The 16,694-nt window shown below is 36.2% G+C and overlaps 1 protein-coding gene and 1 long non-coding RNA gene across 2 annotated transcripts; one reads left to right on the forward strand and one right to left on the reverse strand.

Annotated features, from left to right (window-relative positions):
- The first annotated feature begins 1,983 nt into the window (after window positions 1-1,983).
- Window positions 1,984-3,349, forward strand: LOC119827669 (dnaJ homolog subfamily A member 1-like). Its single transcript, XM_038349496.1, has one exon. The coding sequence runs from the start codon at window positions 2,033-2,035 to the stop codon at window positions 3,224-3,226; it is 1,194 nt and encodes a 397-aa protein (XP_038205424.1). The 5' UTR covers window positions 1,984-2,032; the 3' UTR covers window positions 3,227-3,349.
- A 10,212-nt stretch (window positions 3,350-13,561) lies between these two features.
- LOC119828040 lies at window positions 13,562-15,343 on the reverse strand. Its single transcript, XR_005287742.1, has 3 exons — window positions 15,210-15,343; window positions 14,742-14,859; window positions 13,562-13,604 (listed from the first exon to the last, which is right to left on the reverse strand). It is a non-coding gene; the product is annotated as an uncharacterized LOC119828040 (long non-coding RNA).
- Between the last annotated feature and the right edge of the window lie 1,351 nt (window positions 15,344-16,694).

A 16,694-nucleotide genomic window follows, 5' to 3' on the forward strand; every position in this document is an offset into this window, starting at 1 on the left:
GCACTATTCAGCTGGTTTATAACCTGAAAAGTTGTGGTAACTGAAAACATATCTACTCACCTATATCTACTCAACAAAGGTAGGATAGCTATCCATATAAAGAAAACTACCAGTGTCCCAACTCCAGATGTCTGGAAAAAGCGCATGCAAAACCATAAACAATATAAATAAGACCATGTGTCTCCTCCAAAAATTAGTACTCCCATACTAATGTTCCCTAATAAAATAAGGTTAAATGACATAAAAGAAATGACTTCAAAACAATAATTATAAATATGTTCAAGTAACTCAATGTAGATATGAATAAATGCTGGAATAAAACACACAATTGAATGAAATAAAACAAATCAATATATAAAAGTAGAATTCAATAAAGATGTAGAATTTCTGAAGAGTCAAATTTAAAAAACTTGAAAATTTTAGTACATAAAATTAAAAAGCACTCAATGGAAAGCCTCATCAAAATAGCATATCAAGTAGAAAAAAGAAGAATATCAAGATCAGTCTAAAAAAAGAAATAAAGGCATGAGTGGAACATGCAAAAACTCTGTGACACTATAAAAAAGATCACTCCTAAGAACCATTGTTCTAGAAGAACAGAAAATACTTTCCAAAAGAAGAGTCACAGAAGAAAATTTCCACCCTGCCCAACCACAAACCACACCTGTCTAAAGACCAGGTAGGCTGCCCTGTGAACACACAACTGAGCCGGCCAATAAAACAGGCAACACCATCAATACCCTTTCTGAAAATCCAGAGAGGAAGCAGAAATCGAGGAACAAAACACCCACCTAACAAAGACAAACCCAGAAGCCAGCAGCTAGACCTATAATGACCACAAACCCAGCCCAGATGCCAGCATAAGAGCATAGTCAATAACAGCCAGGACAGTATGTCTCCACTAGAGCCCAGCTATCCCAGCACAACAGGCCCTTAATATACCAACATAGCTGAAACACAAGAAAAAGACGTTAAAACCACCTACATGAAGATGATAGAGGTCCTTAAAGAGGAAATGAATAAATCCCTTAAAGAAAATCAAGACAAAACAAAATAAAGTGTAAGGAAGCAAATGAAAGTATTCGAGACCTGACAAATGGAAATATACACAATAAAGAAAACACAAACTGAGTGAATCCTGGAAATAAACCACTTAGGAATTTGAACAGGAACTATAGAGGTAAGCTTCACCAACAGAATACAAGAGATGGAAGAGATAGATCAGACATTGAAGATATGATGACTCAGGAAATAAATATTTTCAAGAAGATCCTAAAGAAAAATTTTCTAGTCTAAATAAAATGGTACAGGATAAGATAAAGGTACCAGAAGCATATAGGACAGCAAACAGATTAGATCATAAAAGAAATTTCTCTCATCACAAAACACTAAACATAAAGAACAAAGAAATAATATTAAAAGCTACAAGGAAAAAAAACCAAGTGACTTATTAAAACTTATTAGAATTACATCTTATTAGATGTAATAATTACATCTTATTAAGTTAGAATTTATTTGAATTACAACTGACTTCTCAATGCAGACTGTAAAATCCAGAATGGCCAGGACAGTTATGCTACATGAGAGACCACAGATACAAGCCTACACTACTATGCCAGCAAAACTTTCAATCACCATAGGTGGAGAAAATACATTCCATGATAAAGTTAAATTCAAACAATATTTATTTACTAATCTAGTCCTATAGAAAGTACTAGATTGAAAACTCCAACATGAGGAAGTAACAACACCCATGAAAATACAGAAAATAATCTCACACCAGCAAAACTGAAAGAAAGAATAGCATGTGTGTGTGCACACACAACAACAACAACAAAATAACAGGAATCAACAATTACTGGTCCTTGATATTGCTCAATATCAATGTTCTAAATCCCCCAATAAAAAGACATAGACTGGGAACTTTCCAGAACGCTCGGTGGTAGGTGGAGGAGCGGCATCCCCCGGAACAGCGCTGTGCTACGCTCCTCTTTCCGCTCTCCGGCACCGGCCCGCTCACCGGCTGTAAAAAATGGTGAAAGAAACCACTTACTATGATGTTTTGGGGGTCAAACCCAATACCACCCAGGAAGAATTGAAAAAGGCTTATAGAAAATTGGCCTTGAAGTACCACCCTGATAAGAATCCAAATGAAGGCAAAAAGTTTAAACAGATTTCTCAAGCTTATGAAGTTCTTGCTGATTCCAAAAAAAGGGAGTTATATGATAAAGGAGGAGAGCAGGCGATTAAAGAGGGTGGAGCAGGTGGTGGTTTTGGCTCACCCATGGATATCTTTGATATGTTCTTTGGAGGAGGAGGAAGGATGCAGAGAGAAAGAAGAGGTAAAAATGTTGTGCACCAGCTCTCAGTGACCTTAGAAGACTTGTATAATGGTGCAACGAGAAAACTGGCTCTACAGAAGAACGTGATCTGTGACAAATGTGAAGGCCAAGGTGGTAAGAAAGGAGCAGTAGAGTGCTGTCCCAACTGTCGTGGAACTGGCATGCAAATAAGGATTCATCAGATTGGGCCAGGAATGGTTCAGCAAATTCAGTCAGTGTGCATGGAATGCCAGGGTCACGGAGAACGCATCAGTCCTAAAGACAGATGTAAAAGCTGCAATGGAAGAAAGATAGTTCGAGAGAAGAAGATTTTAGAAGTTCATATTGATAAAGGTATGAAATATGGTCAGAAGATAACATTCCATGGTGAAGGAGACCAAGAGCCAGGACTGGAGCCAGGAGACATTATCATTGTGTTAGACCAGAAGGACCATGCTGTTTTTACACGACGAGGAGAAGACCTTTTCATGTGTATGGACATACAGCTGGTTGAAGCATTGTGCGGCTTCCAAAAGCCAATATCCACTCTTGACAACCGAACCATAGTCATCACCTCTCATCCAGGTCAGATTGTCAAGCATGGAGATATAAAATGTGTGCTGAACGAAGGTATGCCAATATATCGTCGGCCATATGAAAAAGGACGTCTAATCATTGAGTTTAAGGTAAACTTTCCTGAGAATGGCTTTTTCTCTCCTGATAAACTCTCTTTGCTGGAAAAACTCCTTCCTGAAAGGAAGGAAGTAGAAGAGACTGATGAAATGGATCAGGTAGAACTGGTGGAGTTTGATCCAAATCAGGAAAGACGGCGTCATTATAATGGAGAAGCGTATGAGGACGATGAACATCACCCCAGAGGTGGCGTTCAGTGTCAGACCTCTTAATGGGCCAGTTACTGTTTGTCACTCTATATGCAGTAGTGAATGTGGGAAGGACTGTAATCATAATATGTTCACTACTTGACTGTTGTTCTTGTTTTAATATTCAACTATAGTAGTGTTTTAAAAGTTAAATGAAGAATAAACACAAATATAAAAGCTCTGAAAAAAAAGACATAGACTAACACGATTGATACAAATACAGGATCCATCCTTCTGCTGCATCCAAGAAACACACTTGCTCATCAAGGATAGACATTACCTTGGGATAAAAAGTTAGATAAAAGATATTCTGAGCAAATGAATCTAAGAAGCAAGACCATTTTAATATCTAACAAAACAGACTTCAAAAAAAAATAAACAAGAAAGAGGGAAGAACACTTCATACTCATCATTAAAAAGTTCAAGATGAAATTTCAATTCTGATTATCTATGCCCCAAACACAAGTGAACTCAACTTTGTAAAAGAAACTCTATTATAACTTAAATTACACATTGACCCTCACACTGACAGTGGGAGACTTCACTACCCCACTCTCACCAAAGGACAGTACATCCAGACAAAACCTAAATAGAGAAACACTAGAGTTAACAGAAATTATAAATCAAGTGAATCTAATAGATATTTACAGAACATTTCATCCAAACACAAAGTAAAATACCTTCTACTCAGCACCTCATGGAACCTCCTCTAAAACTGAATATATACTTGGTCACAAAGCAATTCTCCACAGAGACAAGAAAACTGAAATAACCCCTGCATCTTATCAGACCAGCACGAATTAAATCTGGAGAGATATCATACTATGGACTTAACAACATACATAAAATCTCTAGAATAAAAAAGAAGCAAGAGCATCCAAGAGATCCAAGATAACAAAAAATAATTAAATTGAGAGCTGAAATCAATAAAATAGAAACAAAAAGAATAATATACAGAATCAATGAAACAAAAAGTTGGGTTTTTTTTTTAAACAATCAACAAGATAGACAAACCCCAATACAAACTAACTAAGACTGAGAGAAACTATCTAAATAAACAAAATCAGAATCAAAAGGAGAGGCATAACAACAGACGAGAAATCCAGAGAATCAGAAAGACATGTGTTAAAAACCTGTAATACTCCAAACTGGAAAATCTAAAAGAAAAAGTGGATAATTTTTTCAATAGGCATTATTAACAAAATTAAATGAGGAGGAGATAAGCAGTTTAGATACGCCTATAACTCCTAAGGAAAGAGAAATAGTTATTAAAAAATTTCCCAACCAAAAAAAAAAAATCTCATAGCCAAATGGATTACTGAAGAATTATACCAGACTTTCAAAGAAGAGTTAATGCCAATTATTATTATTCAATATAATAGGAACAGAAGGACCATTGTCCAATTCATTTTATAAGTCCACAGTTACCCTGATACCCAAAACACATAAAGACTCAACAAAGAAAGAGAATTACAGACCAAATTCCCTTATGAACATTGATGCAAAAATACTCAACAAAATACTTGCAAACAAAATCCAAGAATACATAAAAAAAATCATCCATCATGATCAAGTAATTTTCACCCCAGAGATGTAGGGATGGTTCAATATAATAAAATCAATAAATGTAATTCACCATATAAACAAACTGAAAGAAAAAAGAAACACATGATCATCTTAATAGATGCAGAAAAGGCCTTTGTCATAAGTTCTGGAGAGGGATACAAGAGACATGTCTAAACATAATAAAGGCAATTTTCAGAGAGCCTATAGCCAACATGAAATTAAATAGGGATAAAAAAATCAAAGCAATTCCGCTAAAATAAAAAATAAGACAAGGCTGTCTTCTCTCTTCATATCCATTCAATATAGTATGTGAAATTTTAGCTAGAGAAATAAGACAACTGAAGGATATCAAGGAGATATAAATTTAAAAGGAAGAAATAAAAGTATTGTTATTTGCAGATGATATGATTATATACATATGTGACCATGAAATTCCACCAGGGAACTGCTACAGCTGATAAACACTTTCAATAAAGTGTCTGGATACAAGAGTAACTCAAAAAAATCAGTAACTCTCATATATACAAATGGCAAATGGACTGAGAAAGAATTCAGGGAAACAACACTTTTTATAATAACCTCAAGTAATATTAAATATCTTGTGGTAACTCTGACAAAGCAAGTGAAAGGCAAGCGTAACAAAAACTTCAAATCCTTGAAGAAAGAAATTAAAGAAGCTATCAGAAGATGTAAAGATCTCCCATGATCATGGGCTGAAAGGATTATAGTAAAAATGGCCATCCTACAAAAAGCAATCTGAGATTTAATGCCATTTCCATCAAAATTACAAAGCAATTTTTCACAGAACATGAAAGGATAATTCTCAACTTTATATGAAAAAATAAAAATCCCAGGATAGTAAAACAATAGTGAAAAATAAAAGAACTGCTGGAGGTATCAACATCTTGATTTCAGGTAATACTACAAAGCTATAGTAATTAAAAACAGCAGGGTACTGCCATAAAAACATATATGTTGGCCAATGGAATCAAATTAAAGACCAAGACATAAATCCACGTACATATTGACACCTGAGTTTTTTTATAAATAAGCTAGAAATACAAACTAGAAGAAAGAAATTATCTTAAACAAATTGTGCTGCTCAAACTGGCGATCTGCATGTAGAAGAATGTAAATAGATCTGTATTTACCACCCTTTACAAAACTCAAATCCGACTAGATCAAAGACCTCAACATAAAATCAGATACACTGAACCTGATGCACGACAGAGTGGGGAATAGCCTTGGATGAATTGACACAGGAGACAGCTTCCTGAACAGAAGGCCAATAGTTCAGGCACTAAGATCAATGATTAATAAATGGGATCTCATGAAACCGAAAAGCTTCTATGAGGCAAAGGACACCCTCCATAGGACAAAACAGCAGCCTATATAATGGGAATATTTATATACACTCTACATCCAATAGAAGACTAATATCCAAAATGTGTAAGAACTCAAGAAATCAGGTATCAAAAAGCAAATAATCCAATTTAAAAATGGGGTACAGATCTAAACAGAGAATTATCAGGAGAATCTTTAAAGAAACACACTTAAAAAATGCTCAACATCCTAAGCCAACAAGAAAATGAAAATCAAAACTACATTGAGATTTCATCTTACACCTTACAATCAGAATAACTAAGATCAATAACACAGTGACATCTCATGTTAGCAAGGATGTAGAGCAAGGGGAATGCTCATTCATTGCTGTTGGGAGTGAAAACTTGTACAATCACTATGGAAATCAATATGGAATCGATCTACCTCAAGATCCAGCTATACCATTTTCAGCATGCACCCAAAGGACACTCCATCCTACAACAAAGATACTTGCTCAACAATGTTCATAGTGGCTTTATTCGTATTAGCCAGAAACTGAAAATGACATAGATGTCCCTCGACAGAAGTATAGATTTTTAAAAATGTGGTACATTTGCACAATGGAGTATTACTCAGCTGTGGAAAAAAAAAATACATAATAAAATTTTCAGCCAAATGTATGGAACTAGAAAAAAATCATCCTGAGCTAGGTAATCCAGACCCAGAAAGACAAATATGGTTTATATTCACTCATAAGTGGATATTAGCTGTTAAGAATGATAACCAAGTTACCGCTCACAAACTCAGAGAGGTTAGGTAAAAAGGAAGGCTCTAGAGGAGAATCTGTGGATCTCCTTGGGAAGGGGAAATAGAATAGAGTTTACAGGAGTCCCGGGGGTAGGTGAGGACAGAAGCAGGAAGGATCAGATGAGGAACAAGATGGGATGAAGGGAGAGAGCACAGGGAGAGCTGCCTGGAACTTGGGGACAGTCATTTGGGAGGGTAATGTGGAAACCTAGTACTGTAGAAACTTCCTGGGATCAGGTAGTGTGATCCTAGTGGCTACTCCTAGTAATAGGGGATACATAGTCTGGACTGGCTATCTTTTATAGCCAGGCAAGGCTCACAGTGGTAAGAATGGGTTGCATTTGGTTGAGCTGTTGGCTGAGAGGGTCCCGTGGAGATCCTCAAACAAAATAAGTTGATCCTAGGACAGAGGGTTGTTCTCCACAAACTAACAAAAGGGCCCTATTGCCAAGGACAACATCCACACAGTTCATTGACCATGGAAAGGTCAAGTTTGTGCTTGCCTGGAGCCCTGTGTTCCAGACTCTGGTATGGGAGGGTACTCTGCTGGCTTCTGAAACAGAAATGTGGACACTCCCACAAAACCTTTGACCTACAATCTAGCCTGCCTTCAAAATGTGCTAAGGCAATGATAGCACAGAACTTGTGAGAGTGGCCCAACCAATATCTGATTTAACTTGAGGCCCACTTCCTTGGAGGGAGCCTATGGCTGACATTGCTTGGATAGCCATAAACTAGAGAGTGGATAGGCCAGTGACCTATAGAACCAAACATGACTGGTTTTTAAAAAATTAGTAAAATTATTATTAATGATATTATATTATACTCATAGATCAGTGCCTTATCCAATAGCCATCAGAGAAGCTTTGGCAGCAATGGGAATAGATGCAAAGAGCCACAGCCAGACATTATGCATAAAGAGAGTCTAAATTGGAGGTTTCTACTGGGCTCCTCCCCTTGGAGTTCAGGAAATCCTACAGAAGAGGGGGCAGAAAGATTGTAGGAGTCAGAGGGGATGGAGAACACCAGAACACAGTCCACTGAATCAGCTAGGCAGGGTGCATTTGGGTTCACAGAGATGGAAGTGCATGCTCAGGGCTGGCAGGAGTCTGTACAAGGTCCTCTGCATGTAATTGTGGCTGTTCGCTTTGTGCCTTTGAGGGACTCCTAACTGTGGGAGTGGGTTTGTCTTTGACTCTTTGGTCTGTTCTTGGAGCTCTTTTCCTCCTTCAGGTTGCCATGCCCAGCCTCAGTGTGAGGGCTTTTGCCTTGTCTTACTATATCTTGTTTTGTCAGGTTTGGCTGCTTTTTTCTGAAGGGAGACAGAGGCATGGATCTAGGGGAGAGAGGAGGTGGGGGCAGCTAGGAGAAGTGGAGGGAAGGGAAAATGTTGTCAGGATGTATTGCATGGGAGAGCAATCTATTTCCAATTTTTAAAAAAGGGAGAAAAAAATTTCCAGAAGCAAAGGAAAGAGGTGTTTAGCAAGGGGAAAGAAGCATACAGAGCACCAAATAGACAGGAACAGAAAATAAACTCCTCGCATCATGTAATAATCAAAATGCTAAATTACAGAACAAGGAAAGGATATTAAAAGCTGCATGAGAGAGACTGACCCAAGTCATATGATGGGACCCAAGCCCCATCAGATTAATACCTGGCTTTCAGTTAAGACTGTAAAAGCCAAAAGGAGTTGGATCTATGTTATACAAGTCCTGAAAGACCACAGATACCAGACCATGCTAAACCAAGCCAAAACTATCATCTTTTGCCGATAACTCAATATTAATGGACTCAATGTCCTATTAAAGAGACAGAGACTAAGTGGATTAGATGGATAAGAAGACAAAAACCATATTATTTTTTTGCTTCCTCCAAGAATTACATCTCCATTAACAATAGATACCACCTTAGAGTAAAAAGATGGAAAAAGGTATTCCAAGCAAATGGAACTAAGAAGTCATATCTATACTAAAATTTGCCAAAATAAAATTCAAACCAACATAGTAAGAAAAATTAAAAAGGGACACTTCATAATTATGAAAGGAAAAACCTACCAAGAGGATATTAGAATTTTAAACACATAATCATTAAACATAGATGCACTCAATTTCATAAAACAAATACCATTAAAATCTAAAACCACCAATTAATCCCAACACAGTGACGGTGAGTGTCTTAATATGCTGCTCTCACCAACAGACAGGCCAATAAGGCAAAAAAAACTAAGCAGAAAATCATTGAAATTAAATAATATCATAAACCAGATGGACCTAACAGTTATCTACAGAGCACTCCACCCAAACATTGAAAAATACACTTTCTTTTCAGCATCCCATGGAAATTTCTTCAAAACTGACCACGTATTAGGACACAAAGCAAGTCTCAACAAATATAGAAACACTGACATCATATCCTGCATTTTATCTGAGTACAGCAAAATAAAAGTAGATGTCAATAAAAAAAAAACTAAAGAAAGCCACAGACTCATGGAACCTAAATAACATACTGTCGAATAATAATTAATTCAAGGAAGAAATCAAAAAGGAAATTCTAAAATTCCTCTAATGTAAAGAAAATGAAGAGGGGTGGGGAACTGAAATTGGTGGAACACAATGAAAGCAGTTCTACAAGGAAAGTTTATAGCCCTAGGTGCCTAGATTTAAGAAAAATAGAAATTGCAAATTAATAGCTTAATGATATACCTGAAGGACTTGGAAAAATAAGAACAAACAGTACACAAAAAAGGAGACAGAAATACATAAGAAAAATCAGGGATAAAATTAACAATGACAGCAAAACAAACATACAAAAATCACTGAAAAGTGCAGTTGTTTCTTTGAAAAGATTAACAAAATTGACAAATTTACCTCCATTAACAAAAAGAGAAAAGTAAGCCTGAATTAATAAGATTAGAGGATAATAACAAGACATTGTAACAGAGGAAATTGAGAAAATCCGGACACACTATAAAAACCTATAGCCCACTACTGGAAAAGTCTAAAGGAAATGGACAAATATCCTAATCCATTTGATATAACAAAGCTAAATCAGATGAAATAAATAATTTAAGAGAAAAAATGTAGAGCTCAATAAAATAATACAGAAAGAAAGAAAGAAAGAAAGAAAGAAAGAAAGAAAGAAAATATTTAAATAGAACCATAGCAACCAGTGAAATAGAAATTTCCCAACATAAAAAACTCATGAACAGGTGGATTCACCACAGAATTATGTCAGATCTTCAAAAAGAAACTAACCCTTCAAATCAGTGAATAAAATAGAAAAGAAAGGAAAACATACAATTTTTTTTGTAAAAGCAGTATTACTTTGATACTATAGTCAGATAAAAACTCACCAAAAAGTTAAAGTCTCACTAATGAACATAGATAGAAAAATTCTCAACAGAAAACCTGCAAACCAAGTTCAAGATCTCATCAAAGTATCATTTGCCATGTTCAAATTGGCTTCATACCAGAAATACAAGGATAGTTTAATATATGTAAATCAAAAATGTGATCCACCACATAAACACGTTGAAGAAAACAGCCACACCATCATCTTATTAAAAGTAGAAAAGGCCATCAAAAAAATCCAACATCCCTTTATGATAAAAGTCATACAGAATCTAATGATACAGCAGATATATTCACCTCAACATAATAAAGGAAATATATAATAGCAAGTATGATGCTAAATGGAGAAAAAGAAGGCATTTCCACCAAAATAAGGAACAAGCCAAACTTGTTATCTGTCTCCATTCCTGTTTAGTGTTTGAAGTCTTAGCTAGGGCAGCAAGGCAAGTGAGGGTGAATTTTTGACAATTCACCGATAAAGACTATTGGTGAATTGCCAAAAAAATTAATAGTCTTCCTATATATACATACATAAAATGGAAAAATCAGAAAAACAATCCCATTTGCAATAGCTCAAAAAATGGAAATGCATAGGAATAAGTCTAACCAAGGAAGAGAACTGTACGACAACAACGTTAGGATACTAAATGGAGAAGTTTAGTAAGATACTAGGAGATGAAAACAGCTCCCATGTTCTGGATTGGTAAGATTCAGATAATGAATATGGTCAGTCTTCCAAAAGCAATCCACAAATTCAATGCAATCTTTCATAAACTCCTGAGGTAATTATTAACAGAAATTGAAAAATAAATCTTCAATTTCATATGGAAACCCAGAAGACCCAGAATAGCTAAGATAATCCTGAACAATAAGAACACTACTAGAGATCACACCATCCCTAATTCCAAGTATTTGCAGAGATAACTAATAAAAACAGCATGATATTGGCATAAAAACAGATCTATTGGTCAAGAATAGAGGATGCACATGTACAAGCACATTCATACAGCCATTTGAATTTTTTTCTTTTTTGAGACAGGGCTTCTCTGTGGCTTTGGAAGCCATCTGATTTTTTTTACAAAGAGGTCAACAATTAAAGAGAGAATCTTCAACAACTGATCAAACTTGGTAGCTATTCATGGAATAGAACTAGATCCTTATTTATCATTCTACATAAAACTCAACTTTAAATAGATCAAGTATTTAAACATAAGACTCAACTCCCTGAATCTGTTAGAGGAAAAGTAGGGAATACACTTCAACTCATAAATACATGAAGGGACTTTCTAAACAGGACTCCATCAGCATAGGCATTAAGATCAAGAAATGAAAAATGGGGTCCTTCTGACTAGAAAGCTTTTGTACAGAAAAGAATGCCATCATTAGAGTGGAGAGGCAGCCTTAATAATGGGAAAAATTTTACCAGCTATACATCTGACAGAAGGTTAGTATCTAGGATACATAAGGAATTGGAATAAAACTAAACATCAAGAAAACAAACAACTCAATTTAAAATTGGGGCATGGAAATAAACAGAGCTCTCAGCAGATGAAACACAAATGACAGAGAGGTTTTTTTTTAATGTTCAACATTATTAGCCATCAGAGAAATGCAAATTGAAACTACTTTGCGATTTCATATTACCCTAGTCTGAATGGTTGAAATTAAACAAAATGACAGCAAATGCTGGGGTGGATGTGGGGTAAAGGGAACACTTAGTCACAGCTAGTGGAAGTGCAAACTGGTACAGCCTCTATGGAAATTACTATGGAGGGTCCTCAAAGGTTAAAACTAGATCTATTGTACAATCTAGCTATACTATTTTTGGACTTTGATTCAATTGATTTAGGTGTCCTATTAGTGAGATACTTGCTGATCCACGTTCATTCTTGCTCTACACATTATAACCAAGAAATAGAAACCACTTAGATGCCCATCAACTGATGAATGGATAATGGAAATGTACATGTACAGTATGGAATATTATTCAGCCATTAAGAAAAGGAACTTTTCATGTAAATGGATGGTGCTAGAAAAAATCATTTTGATTGTGGTAACTCAGACCCAGAAAGACAAACACATGTTTTTCTTTTCTCATGTGTAGACGCTAGGTTTGACTCCTTAAGATGCTCATTTAGTTGAAGTGCCCATAGAATACAGGAAATTAATAAAGATCATGGGGGCATGATTTGAGGGTGGAAAGATACAGTGCAGGTCGTCTGAAGGGAGACTGAAGAATAACAGAAGGAGAAAGATTCTGTGAGATAAAGGATGGGGATGCAGGTAAAGATTCTGTGAGATAAAGGATGGGGATGCAGGTAGAAGGAGAAGTATGAAATGGCAGTAACTAACACCAAAGACCTCTGGAAGCACTGTGTGAAAACCTCCTAGTGTAGGAGACTCCTAAAATAAATACACATTAGAATTACCACATAAAAGGGGGAGATGGGAGGAAGAAGGTTTTACCTGTATACCATAGGTTATCAAATAGAGAGTATAGTACCAGGAATAGGTTGCCTCTTTTTTGAGTTATTTGTCAGCAGAATCCTATATACTCCCAAACACTAAGCTATTGTTGTCGCTCTTGGTTACCCTGCAGAACGTGATGGTAAGACGTCATGGCTAAAGACACCGCATACTTGAGCCAGAACATAGAGAAATCAGGCTGATAAAAACCAAAGCTTCATCCCTACTGGCTAGTTTTCAGAGTGTTAAAAGTTGTTTTATAGGATACATGAAAAGAAATGTAATCATCAGTCCTACACATCGTGAACAAATATAAGGTACAACAATGGCCAGTCTGGCCTCCTAATAACCCCTAACTCCTAATAGTCTATTTCACTAAGATTGCATCAAGGGGTTCCATTGATAAAAATTAGTCCTCTCATGATCCAATGCCCTTTCAATAGCGTCATCAGTAGAACCCCAAACCTTTAATACATGAAGCATTTGGGATGATACCTTTTAATCCAAATCATAATTTAATAATGAGTGACATAAATAGCCAGCAACTTGTATTTTGGGTAAATACACAATAAATATTTCTACTAAAGAAAGACACCTATCTTTGAAATGGAATTAATTCCACAAGGAGGAAATATCAAAGATACTCTCAAAGTACTATAGAAGAAAAGATGGAGTGACCAGTGTTGCCTGGGTGAGGTAGAGAATAGACAGGGAGAAAGTAACTGATGTTGTTGCTGCCGCTGCTGCTGCTGCCGCTGCTGCCGCTGCCGCTGCTGCTGCTGTTGCAGAATCTACTAGTGATGATGATGATGATGATGATAATCTACTAGTGATGACGATGATGATGATGATGATAATGATGATGATGATGATAATGTTGATAATGGTGCTGATAATAAAAATGATAATTACGGTGATGGCAATGATAAATAAAAAAGACAAGAAGAAGAAAGAAAAGAAAGAAGAGTAATGGGAAACAAAAGAGAAGAAAAAAGGAAAAGGAAGAGGAGGAAAGGAAGAGAGTCCTACCGTTATCATCACCTCTGGAGCTGAACCACTTCAAACATGTTTCCCATCACTTTCTACTCTAGTCACTCCTATTCAGTCTCGTGGACTAATCATCATTTCTCAGCCATTCTAGAAACATTTTTTGCATTGTTTTATTATCATTTTCATTTAAATTTGGAAAGATTATAGGGGTATGAGTACATACACCATTGAAATATGAAATTTATTTCTTAATGTGGATTTTTGACAAAATGATGTTACAAAACCCTATTAGAGAGCAATAAATATTTGACTTTGGTAAATCTGAGATTTCTTTGAAAACCTGATTCTGAAATTGGAAAATATTCACATGGTACCTGAAATTGCAGTATTTAGTGTTTGGTTTCAGAAAATTCTCAAATGGTAAAAATTGGTTGCAAAATCCACTAGGAGCCTAATGTTCAGAGTTATCTATAAAAAGGTACATTAGATATGGATCCTCACCAAGACATTGACATCTAAAATCTATGGCCCATTCTGCCAAGTAAGAGAATCCAGAAGGAGATGCCTTGTTCCTATGACCTTTAACCTCTGATAGCTGATTGGCAGGAAATAAAAACATATGTGGCCAAAAAGTGTGTCTCAGTATTCTTTAGTGAATGTAAAAACATGAAAGGAAAAAGTAAAAAACAGTTGACATGAACTGATATATCCCCAAACCATGTAAGTGACTATCACAATGTATCTTCTGTCTCACACTGGACATAACCAAAAGCTGTCTTAATCACATACACAATGACCTACTTGAGAAAAAATAAGATAAAGACATATAGGGACACTTTAGAAAATGTCCAGAAAAAGAATACATGATGAAAACAAACTTTCAATCTCCCTTTCCCACCCCATTCCAAGCTATCCACCCAGAGAAAACAAAAGGACATTTAGGATATTTGAGTCACTGAAAATTATGGTTGACATTTACAGTAAAGCACTCAAAGCTATTTGCACACAATTAGTCACTACTGACCCAAACATTTACCATGATTCCTCTAAGGAATGCAATCACTCTCAAAAGCTTTCAATAGCAAAGACAAGAACACCTCGGACGCAGGTGCCATTTCCTGATAGAAGCACTCTTCGTTGTAACAGCATCAAGACTACAAGAAAAACGTGGTTTTTAAAAGATCGGTTTCCTCTGACATTAGTAAAGTGTCCTCCACCTAAGTACACACTATCTGAGTAGTCAGCTAGAATGAGTTCCTGGAAACAAGAGCCTTTCTTTGCTGAAAGTCTTTATTTTTCAACCATCAAATGGTAAGGAACACTTTTTGAAATGCCCATTAAGGGTCAAATAATGGAACGGAGAGGCTCAGATTGTTCCTGGGATTCCTTAACTGAAGTTATTCCTGCCATCATCACCACAAGGCCAGCACCACTCAAAGACCAAAGTCAAGTGCTGAAAGGCCAGGTGAAATGAGTCAGGAGAACTTTCAATCGCAATGCTCACCCCTAAGGATAAGTCATCAAAGCACTTCTCAAGAGCTGCTGCATGGTGGTAATGAGCAGCAGAGTAGAAATCTTAGCTTCTGCCCTCTTTGGGGAGCTCAAGTATAACAGCCTAAGTGCTTCGGCCAATTTACAACAAAGCTCTCTATTTTGTCCTCTTGTGAGATAAAACATGTTTGTGAGCAGGAAAAACATTGCCCTAGACTAAAGGTCTCCTGATGAAATGAGTCAATTTATTAAGAAATCCTTCTGTCCACAGCTCCGTATGTGGTATCATTGGCCTCTGTGTACCTGAGTCAGTAAACAATAGGGATCTACAGCTGAGTGATGATCATGTAGGCCTCAAATAGGAGGCTTCTTTTATATTTAATTCATCTCTTTGGGCTTACACTAGCCAATAATGTTATAACTGTACAAGACAAGAACTATGGAAAGATGGAGGGATAAACACAAATGATGCAATCCTCAACATTATGATGGTTATAGTTATTGATATATGAAATATACACTAAGCCTATGAACTTATATAGAATGGACAGATATTATTTACATCAAGGGTAATATAATACAGGAGAGCTTCATGATAGGATGACACAGAGATGGATTGCTACAGCACAGAAGTATTAATAAAGCATAGATATCATGTGGGCTGCTGTTACGATCAACAATCAAGAAAGGTATCACTCACTAGTCTTGTTTCCAAGGTCTATATCTCACGAATGACTATGCAGTCACATATCAGTTGATGTGTTTCAAGAGGACAAAGACCAAGAAAGTTGTGAAGGTCTCTCATCTGTGAAACTCAAGAGCAATGAGGAATGTTGACCCGTGTATGGGCTCTGAACTAACCACCATGCTTGATTCCCAGTGATTGGGTTAATCTATAGATGTCACTTTCTAGTGAAGATATAGAAGATGACACATATAAGTGCTAAGGATAGCAGGTAAGGGGAATTGTGAAACTTCTGTGTGGCTCTTGCTCTGTAATCTTATGAGTTGAAAATGGCAGTTAAATGGATCTGTAGGGTAGGTAATGTCTTCAGATGTGAATTTTTAGCCATGGGAACAAAGATGGCATGAGGGAAAACAGAATAACAAACATGACACATGATAGCTCCAGCCAAATCTTCTTCCAACTGTTTACAGGAGAAACCTAGCCCTGTTTCTTTAACACCTGTATTCTCTGTCACTATAGGCTGAAAAATAACTCCTCTGCATAGTTAAGGGAATTTTTTTCTTTTCAACATTCAATATGTAGGGTGACACAGAGTCCTTGTCATCACATTTTTATTTTGTGCAATTTCTTTCTCCCAGATGTTGTGTCATGAGAGATCATGAGTAGCAATGAGATTGTTGTGACAAGCGAGTTCCAATCAAAAGACAATTTTATAAAAAAATTATATTAAAAATGATGGACAAAAATTTCTTTTCAACAACTAAATTTTAAACTTAAGAAACTAGGAAAATGATCTTCTCAGAAAGAAAT

Source organism: Arvicola amphibius, chromosome 12 (genome assembly GCF_903992535.2).
Source record: "Arvicola amphibius chromosome 12, mArvAmp1.2, whole genome shotgun sequence".
Classification (NCBI taxonomy): Eukaryota; Metazoa; Chordata; class Mammalia; order Rodentia; family Cricetidae; genus Arvicola; species Arvicola amphibius.